Here is a 17,858-nt window from a genome sequence, read left to right as displayed (position 1 = left end):
GCAGATGAGGGACATCTACGGTGTTCTCCTGAAGGCCGGCACAGACGCCAAAGACATCTTCTACAACATCCTGCAGAAACACGAGAAATGTCTCCTCCAAGACCTCCAGAAGTGAAGACTGCGGTGAAGTCCGTGTTCAGACACAAACTCGGATAATTGAGCTGAACGCAAAAAAGGTTTTCTTCACATTCAAAAAGTCAAAGATTTGTTTTTAAGAGAAAAATCTTTCCGGTCTGTTGTTTCACGCTTAAATGTGTTTAAACTTGTACGTATGACGTGAACCTTAATTCAATGGATTCATTTGAACACACATTTAACACACTGTAAAAAAAACAAAATCAACTGAGGATGTTTTAATCCAACAAATATCAAAAGTGTTTTTTAAACCTCATTATTTTATGTGAAGTAAAACAGAATGACGCAAGTTATTTTTTAATGTTTACATGTAAATCAGGTTTAAACTTCTTCTGTCCAATCAGAATTCACTGTTGGCGCTACTTCATTCAAAATGTTGTTGTTTTTCTATTAGATTTTTTTATTATAATCAAATCTTCATTTTGAGTGAATGGAGTGTCTCAGGAATAAAGTTGATGTTCATCTTCACCTGCAGCTTTCCCCCGAGTCTTCACTGAATTCTGCTCAATTTCAATTTTGTATTGATCCAGGTGTTTTATTCAGCTGCAGACTTTAATCCATCCTCTCTTTGCTTTCTTGTGAAAGCTGTTGCTAATAAGTGAAGTGACCATGAACGGTTTGTTTAGAAGATGTTCTGTCAGGATTTAGACTGCATCATAGCAGTGAAGCAGCTGGTGAAATTATATTATATTTTCATTTACATTTCCTACGTGCTGTTAGTTTGAGAATTCATTTTAAATGGGTTTACAAATTACAAATTATATCAAGAAATTGATATTTTCTGTAAAAGCTTTGTTGAAATCAGTCTGCTAAAATGTCTGCCTGACTGAATGATAAAACATTGTTGCAGCAGTAAATTTATATTCACATTTAAAGATGTTTTTTATACATCAAGTTCCAGTTTAAGACAGTAAATAAATGTTTTTTTTTTAGTTTTTTAATGCTAATTTAAATGTCCTGAGATGATCGGCGAGTTCAGAGGCGGAGTAATCTGAGACCAACTGACACTTCAGGACCGGAGGACTGCCTGGACTACTTTTTCTGGTCGAGGGTGCTGACCGAGCCGCAGGTCGGAGTGTCTGCGTCATTAGAAGTTTTAAAAGCGTCAAAAACCCGGAAACAGACTGATTGACGAGAGAGAGAGAGAGAGAGAGAGAGAGAGAGAGAGAGAGAGAGAGAGAGAGAGAGAGAGAGAGACACCGCGGAGGGGTTTTATTTCCTCTTTTTACATGGAGAGAGAAAGTAGATCCGCGGAAGAGCACCTCGCGCTAAACCTCGGCGATTCAACTTGAACCGTTATTCGCGAACAGAAGTGGAGATTACAGCGAGAACAGGAAAAGGTAAAAGTGTCTTTTAAAACGGTGTTTAAACATGAACATTAGCCTGGCTAGTTTTATTTTGTTTTTTACTGTCAGTTTTGTGTGTTCAACTTCCTGTCTCGAGCCGTTTTCACCGGTTTAAATACGGTAAATGAAAACGGACGTCAGCCAATTTAACGGACGTTGGACGTTAAACCTTCACAACACAGAACGATGTACTCGATGAAGTACTCAGGTTTACTGCAGTAAAAGTACCAAGACCGGACTGTTAAATACTTCACTACAAATAAAACTGTTGGATTCAAAACCTTGTTTTAGTAAAAGTACTAATACCACACTTAAATACTTCACTGTAAGTAAAAGTACTAATACCACACTGTTAAATACTTCACTGTAAGTAAAAGTACTAATACCACACTGTTAAATACTCCACTGTAAGTAAAAGTACTAATACCACACTGTTAAATACTCCACTGTAAGTAAAATTACTAATACTACACTGTTAAATACTTCACTGTAAGTAAAAGTACTAATACCACAACACTGTTAAATACTCCACTGTAAGTAAAAGTACTAATACCACACTGTTAAATACTTCACTGGAAGTAAAAGTACTAATACCACACTGTTAAATACTCCACTGTAAGTAAAATTACTAATACCACACTGTTAAATACTCCACTGTAAGTAAAAGTACTAATACTACACTGTTAAATACTTCACTACAAATAAAACTGTTGGATTCAAAACCTTGTTTTAGTAAAAGTACTAATACCACACTTAAATACTTCACTGTAAGTAAAAGTACTAATACCACACTGTTAAATACTTCACTGTAAGTAAAAGTACTAATACCACACTGTTAAATACTTCACTGGAAGTAAAAGTACTAATACCACACTGTTAAATACTTCACTGGAAGTAAAAGTACTAATACCACACTGTTAAATACTTCACTGGAAGTAAAAGTGCTAATACCACAGTGTTGAATACTCCACTGGAAGTAAAAGTACTAATACCACACTGTTAAATACTTCACTATTCTTTTACATTTCCAGGCTGAAGAAATGGCGACTGAGAAGCTGCTCGTTGAGATGTTGGATCTGTTGAGTCCAGAAGAGTTTGATGAATTCAAGTCGCTCATCAAACAGAAACCAGGTTCAGCACTCGTCCCAAAGAGCCGACTGAAGGAGTCAACCAGGCCGGATGTAGCGGCGCTGATGGTGGAGGAGTTTGGACCACAGAGTATGAAGGTGACCAGAGACCTGTTGATGAAGATGAGGAGGACTGATGTGGGTCAGAGACTGTCAGGTACCGACTCAGGAGCCAAAGATGAAGAGTGAAGCAACAGGCTGGCTTCCAATGTTTTCATCTGATCTTTTACATCGATGTATTTTCTAAACCAATATTATAATATTAATACAGTTAAAGTGTCACTTGGGGATCAAGTTTTGATTCTGTATTGTTGATGAAAGTTGATCAAACCGACTGCTGATTGATCTTTTCCTGTTTCCTTCCTCCTCAGAGGAACAGCAGCGTCCTTCCCTGACCCAGAGAGTGAGTGATGTCACATCAGTCGACTTTACACGGTCCACATTTCATTCATTCAAATCTGCATCATACGTAATACAAACGTAACTTAAAATATCGCTCACGTTGTTCTCCTTTAAACTACTTATCGTACGCACAAGGTCTTCAACACGGCTGACACTCAGCTATACAAAAAAATGATGTCGGAAACTAAATGAATCAAAGCAAAGTATTTGATTTATTTTCATATAACTTGTCAGGACAACAACAATTTATGTTTTCTGAACCTCCTGAGTAACATGCATCACTTTACAATATGTTAAAAGACAAACAGCACATTATTACTAACTACTAGTCCGACTGATGGAATCTAATCACATCTACATTTCTAAAACATCGATGAGAAGTGAACAGAAACATCTGGAAGCGTCTCAGCTGAGAAACTCCACTGTTTGACTGATAAACATTTCCTCTGAATTTACCAGGTAGAAACGATGGTGTCTGTTACTGAGCTGCTTTTGGAGAGTCTGGCTGGTCTGAGTGATGAAGAGCTCAAGATCTTCAATCAATTGCAGTGGAGCTTTTACTATCGGAGACGTGACAAAGTCCTCTTAAGGAGGAGGCCGCTGGAGACATCAGACCTGGAGACATCAGACCTGCAGATATCAGACCTGCAGACATCACACCTGCAGACATCAGGCCTGCAGACATCAGACCTGCAGACATCAGTGTTCATTATGGTGCAGATTCACAGACAAAACTCAGTGGAGGAGACCAGGAAGATTTTAATGACGATGAAGCGGATGGATCTGCTGCAGAAGCTTTCACACAGCAGCTCAGGACCCAAAGGTAAGACAACTAAACATGACATCACCTAAACATGTTCAAATCACTGAAACGCTTCTTAACGTGTTTTTCATATGTTCATATATGTGCTGTTCTTTACAATATAAATAAGATTTAAAGTGTATAAAACAGAAGGTGTATCATCTGGTGTACAAAGTGTGAAATGTGAAACAATACGGTGGGAGAGGGGCACCAATGGGAAATGGTCTTCACTTTTATAGCGATGTTTCACCTCAGCAGTCTCAAAAAGCTTTCAAATTGGCCTCATTCACATCAGCGGCAGCAGAGCTGCTGGCAGGAGGAACTTGAGGTTCGGTGTCTTGCTCACGGACACCTCGGCAGGTGGACAGCAGGACCCGGGATTGAACCACCAACGTTATGATCAGTGGGACCCGCTCCACCATCTGAGCCACAGACACCAGAAATAACATTTAGTCTGTCACAGTTCAGGAGGTTTAAGAGCAACTGGGTTTTTATTTGAACAATATTCATAAACACTCATTTCTGCTTCTTTTATTTTCTTTGTTTCTCCTCAGAAAAACATCTGGACGAACATCTGTCTGCTCTGATCCTCAAAGTGAGAAACATAACATCTGTGTGACCTGAGACGCAGATTTAAAATCATCAACAGCAGTGATGAATGAAACCTGTTTTAATTTGGAGTGGAAGGTTCACATGAAACATTCAGTCACAGACGGAAAGAAGCGTGTTTCTACAGAGGGTTTCATTTCTCTGCTGTTTTTACAGACTTCATCAAAAACCTGATGTTCAGATCAGGGAGCCGTTACAACCTGGATATAAAATCATATTAATGAGAAACATCAAGCAGAAATTAAAGTGGAGAAGGAAAAATAAATCCTGCTCTGCTCCACAAACTGATAATGAGTAAATGTATCAGCAGCTTCAGTGATTCTCAGTGAAAACATCTTTAAACATTCAAATATCTGCAGTGATGACAGAGACCAGATCCAACAACATCCATCTTTTATTTTCTGAATGAAAAAGAACCTTTTCTCTGTGAACGTATGCTTTGAATTTTCCAGGTGGCAGAAATGGCAGCTGTGGAAGACCTGCTTCAGGAAGCTCTGGGTGGTTTGAGGCAACCAGATTTCCTGGACTTCAAGTGGTTCCTGCAGTTCACCTTCTTCCAGAAGAGTCTTCCATGGAACCACGTGGAACCTGGAAACAGGACCATGATAAAGAATCTGTTGATGAGGGGTCTTGGTCGTCGGTCTGTGGAGGTGACCAGGGAGTTTCTCATGGACCTGAACAGGACGGATCTGCTGCCGATGTTTTCAGGGAGCAGCTCTCAACCAAAAGGTAAAACACTGAACACATGACGCAGGTGTGAGTGGCACAAATACAGCAACGCAACACAATAACATGAAGAGCTGAATCAACAAGAACTGAACAACAGATCCTCCTGAATCCTGCACACTGAACCTTTAAATGATTTAGCAAATCTAATGTTGAATAAATGGGATCAGGATTAAATTTATTTCAGAGAAAGGTCTGATGTTTATTCTCTCATTCTTGAATCTTGTTGTTTCTTTTCTCCTCAGAGAAACACTGTGTGGATGAACGCTGGCCTGCACTGATCCAGGAAGTGAGTCATGTCACATCTGTCTGACTCCAGATGCAGCTTTGATATCATCTTTATCATTGAAAATGATACAAAGCAAATACAAAGAAAGGATTAAACAATCATGACCCTGTTACCAGAGATATAATGGTCTTTTAGGAAGATAAAAGTGACAGAAATGTCTTCATGTACTAAACTTTTTTTAAAGGATGTATTTGATTAATCTGACAAACATTATGGTTTGTGTCATTACTAATTATCTTGTGATCATAATATTTCACACAAATTTCAAATTCAAGCAGGAGCTTTTTCAGAATTTGTGCAATTTTCTCTGTAAAAAAACATCGTGAACATCTGCTGAAAGTATTACAAATATAAAGTCGCCTTTCCAAATAAAACTTTATTTTCCAAAATAAGTGAACAGAAACATCTGAAAGCGTCTCAGCTGAGAAACTCCACTGTTTGACTGATAAACATTTCCTCTGAATTTACCAGGTAGAAACGATGGTGTCTGTTACTGAGCTGCTTTTGGAGACTCTGGCTGGTCTGAGTGATGAAGAGCTCAAGATCTTCAATCAATTGCAGTGGAGCTTTTACTATCGGAGACGTGACGAAGTCCTCCTAAGGAGGAGGGTGCTGGAGACATCAGACCTGCAGACATCAGACCTGCAGACATCAGTGTTCATTATGGTGCAGATTCACAGACAAAACTCAGTGGAGGAGACCAGGAAGATTTTAATGACGATGAGGCGGATGGATCTGCTGCAGAAGCTTTCACACAGCAGCTCAGGACCCAAAGGTAAGACAACTAAACATGACATCACCGAAACATGTTCAAATCATTGAAACGCTTCTTAACGTGTCTCAAATGCTTCACAGCAAAGTCTTAAATATGTTGATGTGAAATGGAGAGAAATTAAGATCTTCTTTTGTACAAAGTTTACAACTGTGACAGTTTATCATTGTTAAGGAGCTTAAAGGGAGATTTTGTAGTATTTTGTACAAACCTGTATTGTGTGATACACAGAGCTGATAATCAGATGTTAAATCAGTGACGAGTGTCTCCCACCTCTTCTCTCCTCAGAGAAACCGTCTGTGGACGAGCGACTTGCTGCTCTGATCCAGAAAGTGAGTAACATCACGTTCACTACAACAGCTTTCATTCACAGGCAGGTTGAACTGTTTGATGGCAAAATCCAAACTCTGGTTTACACGGCATTTCTCTCACAGCAGCACTTTTATCCAACAATAGTCCTTCATCATGTCTTCATCACTGAGCATCAGATGTCAGCATGTCCATTGTTCTCAATGTTTATCCCTCAAAAACTATAAAAAGATTTTACTGTTCACCATTTTCAAAGAATTAAACAAAATATAAACCCTGAAAAATAGGAAAGAGTTTTGAGCCAATGTGATTCATTTCATTGTTTGATAGTTCTGTGAGAAAACAGCTGCAGCCTGGAAATGAAAAGAAAAACTACAACAATACAAAGAAGGGAAGCATTGTTTGTTCTGTAATTTATGTTCATAAAGAAGAATCGGTACAACAGGCCGTATCAGATGCTTTCAGCCTTCTGAGGTGTTGCAGTCACCGGTTGTACTTGTGAAGTGGATTGAAGATATGCTGAGTGAATGTGTTCACTGTTCCAGGTAGCAACGATAGCAGCTGTGAAACGGCTGCTTTTGGAAATCCTGAATGATCTGAGCAACAAAGAGCTCGAGGACTTCAGCCGACTCCTGCCGTCGATTCTCTCTCAGAGGATTCTCTCACTCTCATCACCGTGGAGCCTCCCAGTTCAGAGGGCAGATATAGTGGATATAATGGTGGACGGTGTCGGCCATCAGTCTGTGGAGGTGACCAGAGAGGCTTTAAAGAAGATGAACAGGACGGATCTGTTGTGGAGGCTGTCAGACAGCAGCTCTGCATCCGAAGGTAAAACACACTAATCTGTCATCGTCAATGTTAAATATGAAAACATGGGATCAATAATTCCCTAAAGATTGAATATCTGATTAAATCAACATCGTACTGGATTCATTGAGCCGTGTTGGTTATTTGTTGTTTTTTGAAGCATCTGAGTCTCATTAAAGTTTGTTGCACTTGGAGCTGTGATGAAAGTCGGTGTTCTTTCTCCTCAGAGAAGCCGTCTGTGGAAGAGCGTGGAGCTGCTCAGCTGAACACAGTGAGTGGGACTTCATTCACACCATGCAGGTGGAAAACCATCCTCATCTTGAACATTAGAAATAATGAAACCAACAGAACGCATGTTTTAAACTGGATTCTCACTGTTAATGTTGAAGTCTTCTGTAATATTGTTATAAACCGCTGAAACACAAACACTTGTCTGTGTTTGTGTTTAAAACAGGAGAAATATAATCAATACAAGGAATATTAATACGTTTACCGTTGTCATGAGGAAATAAATCTTTAGAAATGTCCTGTTTGCTTAACGAATGGTGTACATTTTTCAGGAAGAATTAATGGCGGCTTCTAAACAGCTTCTTTTGAAGACACTTGAATATTTGAACATCGACGGCATCAAGAAATTCAAGTATTTGCTGCAGTTCACGTGTTTCCAGAAGAGCCTCCCATCAATGAAAATAAACCAACTGGTGTTTAGAGACAAGACCGACAAACTAGTGGATGTGATGATGGAGGAACTTGGTCAACAGTCTGTGGAGGTGACCAGAGAGGTTCTCATGGACATGAACAGGACTGATCTGGAGCAGAGGATGTCAGAGGTCGGCTCTAGATCCAAAGGTAGGACAACAAAAACAATCTCAGGGTCTCATGAAGGGAAATTCATTTTTATGATTCACTGTATTTGGGTTTAAACTTGATTTAATCACCAACGAGAAAGAAAACAACAGTCACCTCCTGGTGGTTGTTGTTCCTCCTCCAGTCAGTCAGCTGTTTCCCTCCATGTCCGTCCACATAAAATATCTGTTGTGGGAACTTGGAAGGAATCTTTACAGGTGTTCACAAAAAGCTGACTGACAGCAGACGATGCTTCATATGTAGAAGTTGCTCAAAGAATCTGGAGTCCGTCGCTCATTAGCAGTAAAATCCATCTTTGAAGCATCGTCTGCTGTCATGGCAACAACTTTGTGTTCTATCAGAATCTGTCGAAGAATTTATCGGATAAATTCCTTTAAAGTCTTCATTCCAGACGTCACACGAGACTGGACGGACACGGAGGTGGTCGTCATGACGTTTGGAGTTTAGAAGATCAAACCAGAATGAGTTTCAGGTTCCCACAGATCAGGGAGTTTCAAGAACTCTTTTCCACACATGGAAAGTCAGGAGGTTTTGTTTGGAAGTTTAATTTTTAGTTGCCATTTATCACAATATAATATTTTCCATGTCGTCCATCCATCATCTTCTTCCACTTATCTGTGATCGGGTCTCGGTGGCAGCAGATCGAGCAGGTCGGTCCAGACTTCCCTCCCCTGCAACATCTTCCAGCTCATCCTGGAGGATCCCGAGGTGTTCTCAGGCCAGCTGGGAGATATGATCCTCCAGATGTTCTGGGTCTTCCCAGAGGTCTCCTGCTAGTTGGGTGGACCCAGAAAACCTCCAGAGGGAGGCGCCCAGGAGGATCTCGATCAGATGCTGAACCACCTCGGCTGACTCCTTTCGACGTGAAGGAGGAGCGTCTCTCCTCCGAGTTCCCTCCTGATGTCAGAGCTCCTCCCCCTCTCTACCATCTCTACGGCTGACGGTCGGTGACGACCCAGAGCTGCTGCCCATCGGGGAGAGAGGAGATCCACCGGTTTCCAGCAGAGCTCACGGCCTCAGATTTGGAGGTGCTGACCCCGTACACATGCAGCACCCCCCCGCTAAAAGGCCTCCTTTTTCAGCTTGACCTCCTGTTCCACCTCCATCTTCACCTCCTGCTCCACCTCCTGGACCACATCCTGCTCCACCTCCTGTACTCCCTCCTGGACCAGCTCCTGCTCCACCTCTTGGACCACCTCCTGGACCACCTCCTGGACCACCTCCTGGACCACTTCCTGCTCCACCTTCTGGACCAGCTCCTGCTCCACCTCCTGTTCCACCTCCTGTTCCACCTCCTGCTTCACCTCCTGCTCCACCTATTGGACCACCTTCTGGACCACCTCATGCTTCACCTCCTGGACCACCTCCTGCTCCACCTCCATCTTCACCTCCTGCTCCACCTCCTGTTCCACCTCTTGCTTCACCTCCTGGACCAGCTCCTGCTCCACCTCCTGGAACACCTTCTGCCCCACCTTCTGCTTCACCTCCTGCTCCACCTCCTGGACCAGCTCCTGCTCCACCTCCTGTTCTACCTCCTGGATCACCTCCTTCTCCACTTCCTGCTCCACCTCCTGCTTCACCTCCTGGACTACCTCCTTCTCCACCTCCATCTCCACCTCCGGCTCCACCTTCTGGACCAGCTCCGGCTCTTCCCCCGCTAGCGAGGAGACGTTCCACGTCCTTAGAGTCGGTCTGCGCTGCCTGCGATCGTCTCGCCCGCCGCCCGGTCTCCACCCGATGCTTGTCCCTGCGGGTGGTGGGTCCACAGGGGGGCTGCTCCATGATGTTTCTCCGGGCTAAGCCCGACCGGGCCCCCTGGGCGAAGTTTGACTTGGGAGACCCGACCAGGAGCTGATGACCAGCACAGGATCACTGAGCCACTCAAACCCCCCCACCACGTTAAGGTGGAGATTCTCTGAGGGGTTTTCTACGTAGTCTTGTTTTATTACATTGTTCCCCGTATGGTCTGTGTGGTTTTATCTCCTTTCCGTTCGTTAACAAGCATCAAGCACGTCAGTAAAGAGTTTTCTCTTCTCGTCGCTGCTGAGGAAGAAAACATGCAGGAAAATGTAAATGTGTTACGAAGCACATCAACAACACATTAACGGTTATCGTATGATTTTATATGTTCATAGAATCCTGTGTGTCTCAACAAAGACCTTCTGGAAGCTTGGAGCTGGAGGATTGTGGAAGTGTTCTGGTAATCTCGTTCATTCATTTGTTAGTTCACCTCAGTTTCCATAAATTTATGTGATGCTGCAAAAAGGAACATTTACAACACTTACTTCCAAAACAGGATTGTGTTCTGCAGCCGGACTCTGCTGTCTGGACTAAAGTGGAACCTGAGGTGAGCAGGACGGATGAAGAGGCTCCAACTTACAGGTAAAAACAACACGCAGATCCTGCAGCGCAGCAAACTGGATAAAAACATGAAGCTCAGCTGCTGGGAATCTTTTCACAGAAGGAAAACTAAGATCTTCATTTACGTTTCATTTTACATTTCACATCGAATGAAACCAAGACAGCTGCTCTCAGTTTACAGTTACTCTGTTGTGTTCCTTCATGTGCGTTGAGATACGAACTGTTTTTCCTTGTTTCAGCCTGCAGTCTGAAGCGGGACACTTTGAATGCAGCGTCTCTGGTTTACGCTGGATCTGTGAGGACAAGGCCAGCTTTCACTACCAGTTTCCTTCTTGGGGGGGTCACCTGGAGAGGATGAAACACATGCAGTACATGCCTGCAGGCCCCCTGATGGACGTCACACTCACTGCTGGGAAGCTGAGTGAAGTGCACCTTCCACACTGGATCTGCATCAGTAAGAAAGAGATATTAAAACTCTGAACTTTTGACATTTCTGATGCAAACCTGTTCTTCTCACTTTGTACTTTATGTGTATTTTGTGCAGAGGACAACCCAACAATACTGGACAAGTTTGCCGTGCTTCACATTGAAGACTGTGGAGACGTTGTGGAAAACTCCTCTGAGGTCACATCATCACATGTCAAGTTGATCGAACCGATTTTCTCCCCGAGAGCGGTTCTGATCAAACTGGGACTTCCTGTGAGAATCAACTGCAGCGTGTTAATATATAAAGCCAACAGAGCTTTCCTCACGCTGCATGTGTATCTGATCCCACAAGATCCTGGCCTACAACAGGTGGGTACATGTCTCACTGTCACCCACACCAGTCATTGTTACGTAGAAAAATGCACAACAAATATATATTGATATATATGTATATCAAAATCTATATATTTTTTTTTTCCACAGAAAATAGACAAGAGTGAAATATCTTATGGATACAAGATCCAAAAGCCACATCCAGAGAAGTCCCTGAAAATAAAAGATCGTTTCAACCTAACATCAGATTTGGATGCTGCAACAATCTATCCTGAAGTATGGTTTGAACAACTTTTAATTCTCTTAAAATATCTTTGTAACAGGCGATAAAACTGTAATTAAGATAAATCTATCATGACCATGCTCACTTCTACCGATCCTGTCCCGTACTTTACCATCTGGAAAGATGCAGTAGATATACGGAGGTGGATCAAACAGTTCAGACACTGTTCCTGTTGAACGCAGCGCAGCGCTGCACCCGGAGCAGCAGGAAGCAGCGACCTTCAGGAGGAAGTGTTCAGAGTCGTCTCTTCATCATCATCACTGAGTTCCTCACGTTAACGTGACCGCTGGTAACGAGAACATTAATGATTTCAACCGTGGACCTGAAACTGGAGCAGAGAAACATCCGATCTATGGGGAACAGAAAGACGTCGCAGGGAGACAAATCCAGAGAGTCGGGGGAGCTACGATTGTGTTGTTGAGGGTGAGAAACTCGTCCTTTTTCAACGTGCTGTAAGCAAGCGTGTTGTCATGTTGGAGAACCCTGTTGCCATGGCGCCACAGTTCAGGTGGTTCACAACGAATGTTTTCCCCTCAGACTCAGAAGGTCCCAGTGGAACTCTGTGTTGACAGTCTGACTGTGGGGGACAAATTCACGGTGACACAAAGGAAACCCAGCTGGTGTCTCCTGACCTGACGATCCTTCTTCTTCGGTCTCGGACAGTGAAGCTCCGCCCCCTCTTGAAACGTTGAATGTCATTCAGAACACGTCGCCCGGCTCGTCGCTTCATCACCGTAGACTTTCTGAAACATTTCAAGAGTCTCTGTCGACCGTTTACAGAGTTTGACCAAAAAATCTGATGCCGAGGGAAAAGGCCAGCACTGCATTAAAAACTGCCACGATTCTGTGGTGGAAATCACTGCATGGGCTCAGGAACACTCGGCTGTATGTGGGCGGGTTCAAGATTTTCTGTTCCACAAAATTTGGGGGTCAAAATCTGATGTTCTCTGCTCCAGTTTCAGGTCCGTGGTGAAATCACAAATATTCACATTACCAGCGGTCACAAAACAAAAAGAACACTTCTTCATGAAGGTCGTTGCTTCCTGCTGCTCCGGGTGCATCGCTGCGCTGCGTTCAACAGGAACAGACTGAACTTTGTGCATCAACTCTCATATTAGTTTATTAAAGGGAGAATATCGCCACAATTTTATCAACCTTGTATAAAAATATAGAAAAAAGAACAGAAACTCTGGAACTCACTCTTTATTTCTTGAACAGGCATTAAAGCTCAGAAAAATAGGCTGCACTCCAAATTTCTTTGAAGTGTACATTGAAAATCCCGACAGACACTTCCAGCTTGAACTCACACAAGAAAAACAGACTCAGCCGGTTTGGAGATGTGCAGTTCGAAAAGGTACGTTTTAAAAACTTCTACAAGAACGTACGGATGCTGCCGACAGGTCAATTTCATTTTTATTAGTGAAGCTGATTTTCATTCTTACATTAACAGTTAATGAGCTACAAATTTCTGTTTTATTTTTCTCTGTTTTTTCAGATGAGTATGAAACCGCTGGACATGTACAAGGTGAGACATTTCTAATGACTTGTAGGTAGAAGAGCTGCACTGGATTTCAGAGATGTTTTAACTTCAGCTTCAGAGGCAGCTGAAGAACAAACACCCTTCATGTCCCCGTTGTTCCCGTCATCAACACGTCTTTCCATCTTTAGGAAACTCAACCACAGCTGAAGTTTTGTTAGCGGATTCACTCGTCTTCATGTTTTCACTGTCGCCTGACTTCATTTGGTTTAGTCTCCACGTTTCTTGCTGCCATCTCGGCCCGATATTTCCACCTTCAGCTTTGGTTCAACCAGCTGGAATAAAATAGAAGCGTCGGTGGAGCTGCTTGTTGTCGGTGGAGCTGCTTTAACTACTTTCTATCAGGACATAAGTTACTAAACATGAGGAGCTCTGAGGGGAAAAGGTGGGAGACTAATTAAAAGTGCAAAACTTGAGTAAATGTTGTTCGTTGCTTTCCATCACTGACTGTTTTAAAGAAATCAGTTTAATGACGGTGAAGAAGAACAAAACATGTATAAATGAAAGCAACAGAAGCCGTGGAGAAGCCTCCATCTGGATGTTCAACACGCTTCTATCAACCAGACGAAGGGAGTTCAGCGGGTTTCACCAACCTGGACTCAGAACTGAGTCACGAACACCAAAATCTTTCTGGATGAAGTCGGCCGGATATAAAATGATCACGGTGACATGTTACATTGCAGTCGTGAGTTTGTTGTGTTTGTCCTCAGAGAATCTGTCTGGAGACCGTGAGGACGAGCAGCTGTCTGCACGGATGAACCGAGTGAGTAACGTCGGACTGTTGTGACGTCACACGACGCAGCTTTCACCGTTTTAGACTTTAAACCGCTCGGCCTCATGATTCAAATGATGTTTTCTAACTGACAAAGCTGCAGTCACGTCACTTTGTTTGTTTTGTTTGCATCTGATTCATCAGGCAGCAACGATCTCTCCGGACAGACAGAAACTCTTTGAAGCGTTCGGCCATTTGAACCTGAAAGAGCTCAAAGAGTTCAAATGGTTCCTGAAATCTCCATTCGATGAAGAGCTGCCGAGCATCTCAAGTCGCCGACTGGAGACGGCAGACATGTTGGACCTGGTGGATCTGATGCTGCAGAACTACGGCCGGCGCTCTGTGGAGGTGACCAAGGAGGTGTTCAGCAGGATCAGGCGTAATGATCTGGTGTCCATGTTGTCTGACAGCAGCTCGTGAGACAAATGTAAGTTATGATGGCAACAAACAGAAGTCTGTTCAAAGCATAACTCTTCTCCACTTCTCTTCCTCATGTTTGGTCTACATCAGGGGTCTTCAACGTTTTTCAGGCCAAGGACCCCCAAACTGAGAAAGAGATGGAGCAGGGACCCCCTACTATATACAGTGGGTACGGAAAGTATTCAGACCCCTTTACATTTTTCACTCTTTGTTTCATTGCAGCCATTTGCTAAAATCAAAAAAGTTCATTTTATTTCTCATTAATGTACACTCAGCACCCCATAATATATATAGATATTTAATGTACTGTATATATACTGTATGTACTGTGCATTTTATATTTTATATTTATATTTTTTATTTTATTGCTTTTCTATTATATTATTCTATTCTATTATTATTTTATTCTACTGTTTCTATTATTGCTCCTGTATGTATGCTGCTGTGGCGAAAAAATTTCCCCTCGGGGATTAATAAAGTATATACCTACCTACCTACCTACCTACCTATCTTGACAGAAAAAAACAGAAATGTAGAAATTTGTGCAAATTTATTAAAAAAGAAAAACTGAAATATCACATGGTCATAAGTATTCAGACCCTTTGCTGTGACACTCATATTTAACTCACATGCTGTCCATTTCTTCTGATCCTCCTTGAGATGGTTCTACTCCTTCATTGGAGTCCAGCTGTGTTTAATTAAACTGATTGGACTTGATTAGGAAAGGCACACACCTGTCTATATAAGACCTTACAGCTCACAGTGCATGTCAGAGCAAATGAGAATCATGAGGTCGAAGGAACTGTCCAAGGAGCTCAGAGACAGAGTTGTGGCAAGGCACAGATCTGGCCAAGGTTACAAAATAATTTCTGCAGCACTCAAGGTTCCTAAGACCACAGTGGCCTCCATAATCCTTAAATGGAAGAAGTTTGGGACGACCAGAACTCTTCCTAGACCTGGCCGTCCAGCCAAACTGAGCAATCGTGGGAGAAGAGCCTTGGTGAGAGAGGTAAAGAAGAACCCAAAGATCACTGTGGCTGAGCTCCAGAGATGCAGTAGGGAGATGGGAGAAAGCTCCACAAAGTCAACTATCACTGCAGCCCTCCACCAGTCGGGGCTTTATGGCAGAGTGGCCCGACGGAAGCCTCTCCTCAGTGCAAGACATATGAAAGCCCGCATAGAGCCCCCCTGCTGTAGTGAAGAAATTTCCCCTCGGGGCTTAATAAAGTGAAATAAAATAAAAAAAAATAAAAAAATAATTCTAAGCGGTATGTGTGGAGAAAACCAGGCACTGCTCATCACCTGCCCAATACAATCCCAACAGTGAAACATGGTGGTGGCAGCATCATGCTATGGGGGTGTTTTTCAGCTGCAGGGACAGGACGACCGGTTGCAATTGAAGGAAAGATGAATGCGGCCAAGTACAGAGATATCCTGGAAGAAAACCTCTTCCAGAGTGCTCTGGACCTCAGACTGGGCCGAAGGTTCACCTTCCAACAAGACAATGACCCGAAGCACACAGCTAAAATAACAAAGGAGTGGCTTCGGAACAACTCTGTGACCATTCTTGACTGGCCCAGCCAGAGCCCTGACCTAAACCCAATGGAGCATCTCTGGAGAGACCTGAAAATGGCTGTCCACCAACGTTCACCATCCAACCTGACGGAACTGGAGAGGATCTGCAAGGAAGAATGGCAGAGGATCCCCAAATCCAGGTGTGAAAAGCTTGTTGCATCATTCCCAAGAAGACTCATGGCTGTACGAGCTCAAAAGGGTGCTTCTACTCAATACTGAGCAAAGGGTCTGAATACTTATGACCATGTGATATTTCAGTTTTTCTTTTTTAATAAATTTGCACAAATTTCTACATTTCTGTTTTTTTCTGTCAAGATAGGTAGGTAGGTAGGTAGGTAGGTATATACTTTATTAATCCCCGAGGGGAAATTTTTTCGCCACAGCAGCATACATACAGGAGCAATAATAGAAACAGTAGAATAAAATAATAATAGAATAGAATAATATAATAGAAAAGCAATAAAATAAAAAATATAAATATAAAATATAAAATGCACAGTACATACAGTATATATACAGTACATTAAATATCTATATATATTATGGGGTGCTGAGTGTACATTAAGGAGAAATAAAATGAACTTTTTTGATTTTAGCAAATGGCTGCAATGAAACAAAGAGTGAAACATTTAAAGGGGTCTGAATACTTTCCGTACCCACTGTATATATATAAAATTGTGTTTTATATTCAACTGTGCCATGTATAAACATACCTTGTTATTGTGCATTCCCGGTAGTTGGCTGTTGTGGATAGGAACTGCAGTGTTTTAGCCAGGAATATCTTGCAAAAATGTTTGCACAAGGATTCATGGGTGAAGTAAATGTCGTTGTTTCATTTTTATTTTTTTTACAACGGTATCTTCTTTTTAAATAATATTGCAGCGTGCGTCCTTGTGTCTGGGATCTTAGTCAGCTGGGGACTGAATAGGCTCTCTGTCAATCACGGGGAACCTGACAGAGCCAGCATGTAACATGCGGCCTTGTGATTGGCTCAGCAGCGATAGGGGCGGGGCCTCCTCTTTGTGTGCAGGAGGCTTGGAGGGAGAAGTCCAGGCTAGTCTGGCTGTGAGTGAACCGGTGTCCAGCTTGAGAGCTCCTGTGTGTTGCTGAATGTGCATTTCTGACTGAAAGATAACATCTTCTGCCTCCATTTATCCATTCGCTACAACATGTTGGATTCATGTTTATGTGTATTTAAAGACATTTAAATTTGTGGGGGAAAAAAAATATAAAAGAAATATGAAAAATTGTCTCATCAACCAAAAATTTCACGACCTCCCTGCAGTACCTCTGTGGACCCCCTAAGGGTCGCAGACCCCCTGTTGAAGACCTCTGGTCTAAATGATGACTCAGACTCGGCAGCGGTTTGTAGATGCATCTGTTGTGACATCAGCGGTGACAGAAGAAACCTCTCCAGGTCGGCTGGTTACGGCAGCAGATTTAGGATGAGAGTTAAAATGACGAGAAGCGTGACGCCATTAAAAGATAGAAAATCGGTGAATGATCATGGAAGAAGAAGAAGACACTGCACCAACAACAACAAACCAAATGTGACCTGTTTTTTCTGCTGTAGGTCACAACATTAACGTGAGTTCATAAACAGCTCGTCGGTTCTCTAGTCTGTTGTTGTTGTTTAATTCAGAATTTTTCGCAAACTGGTGTCAAAAGAAAAAGACTCCTGCTGCCAAACTTGGAAAAAAGTCGCAACGCATTTTATTGTATACGTATTTGTAATTTTTTTCTTATTGTGTGCACTTTTTTTTCTTCCTAACTATATATATATATGTATATATACATATATATATATATATATATATATATATATATATATATATATATATATATTTTTTTTTTTTATTTCACTAGTTGTAGATTTAAATTAAAGTGATATTTCTCTTTTCTCAGGCTGGTGTCAGTATTGGGAGACACATTTTTATTTACTGTCAGTCAACAACAGCAG

The 17,858-nt window shown here is 42.2% G+C and overlaps 2 protein-coding genes across 3 annotated transcripts in view; both read left to right on the top strand.

The window, feature by feature from the left end:
* LOC138630565 (apoptosis-associated speck-like protein containing a CARD) overlaps positions 1-603 on the top strand; it is a 1,916-nt gene extending 1,313 nt beyond the window's left edge. For both annotated transcript variants that reach the window (XM_069714998.1, XM_069714997.1), the window contains exon 3: positions 1-603. This exon is cut by the window's left edge and continues 139 nt beyond it. In XM_069714998.1, the coding sequence (XP_069571099.1) occupies positions 1-115 (115 nt within the window). In that variant the 3' untranslated portion in view covers positions 116-603.
* An 805-nt stretch (positions 604-1,408) lies between these two features.
* On the top strand, positions 1,409-14,520 carry LOC138630587 (uncharacterized). Its single transcript, XM_069715023.1, has 21 exons — positions 1,409-1,475; positions 2,513-2,765; positions 2,980-3,011; positions 3,470-3,833; positions 4,367-4,407; positions 4,874-5,150; positions 5,393-5,436; positions 5,908-6,211; positions 6,497-6,540; positions 7,063-7,345; positions 7,552-7,595; positions 7,885-8,173; positions 10,327-10,391; positions 10,488-10,573; positions 10,792-11,006; positions 11,097-11,347; positions 11,462-11,587; positions 12,813-12,948; positions 13,090-13,119; positions 13,842-13,894; positions 14,048-14,520. The coding sequence occupies exons 2-21, from the start codon at positions 2,522-2,524 to the stop codon at positions 14,321-14,323; spliced, it is 3,204 nt and encodes a 1,067-aa protein (XP_069571124.1). The 5' UTR covers positions 1,409-1,475; positions 2,513-2,521; the 3' UTR covers positions 14,324-14,520.
* Positions 14,521-17,858: the final 3,338 nt, after the last annotated feature.

This window comes from Brachyistius frenatus, unplaced genomic scaffold, assembly GCF_029030835.1.
Source record: "Brachyistius frenatus isolate BFR_SWC_R1_liver_20210118 unplaced genomic scaffold, ASM2903083v1 Contig_137, whole genome shotgun sequence".
Lineage (NCBI taxonomy): Eukaryota > Metazoa > Chordata > Actinopteri > Embiotocidae > Brachyistius > Brachyistius frenatus.
Note: the sequence above shows the minus strand (reverse complement) of the source record. Positions and strands in the feature narration are given on the sequence as shown.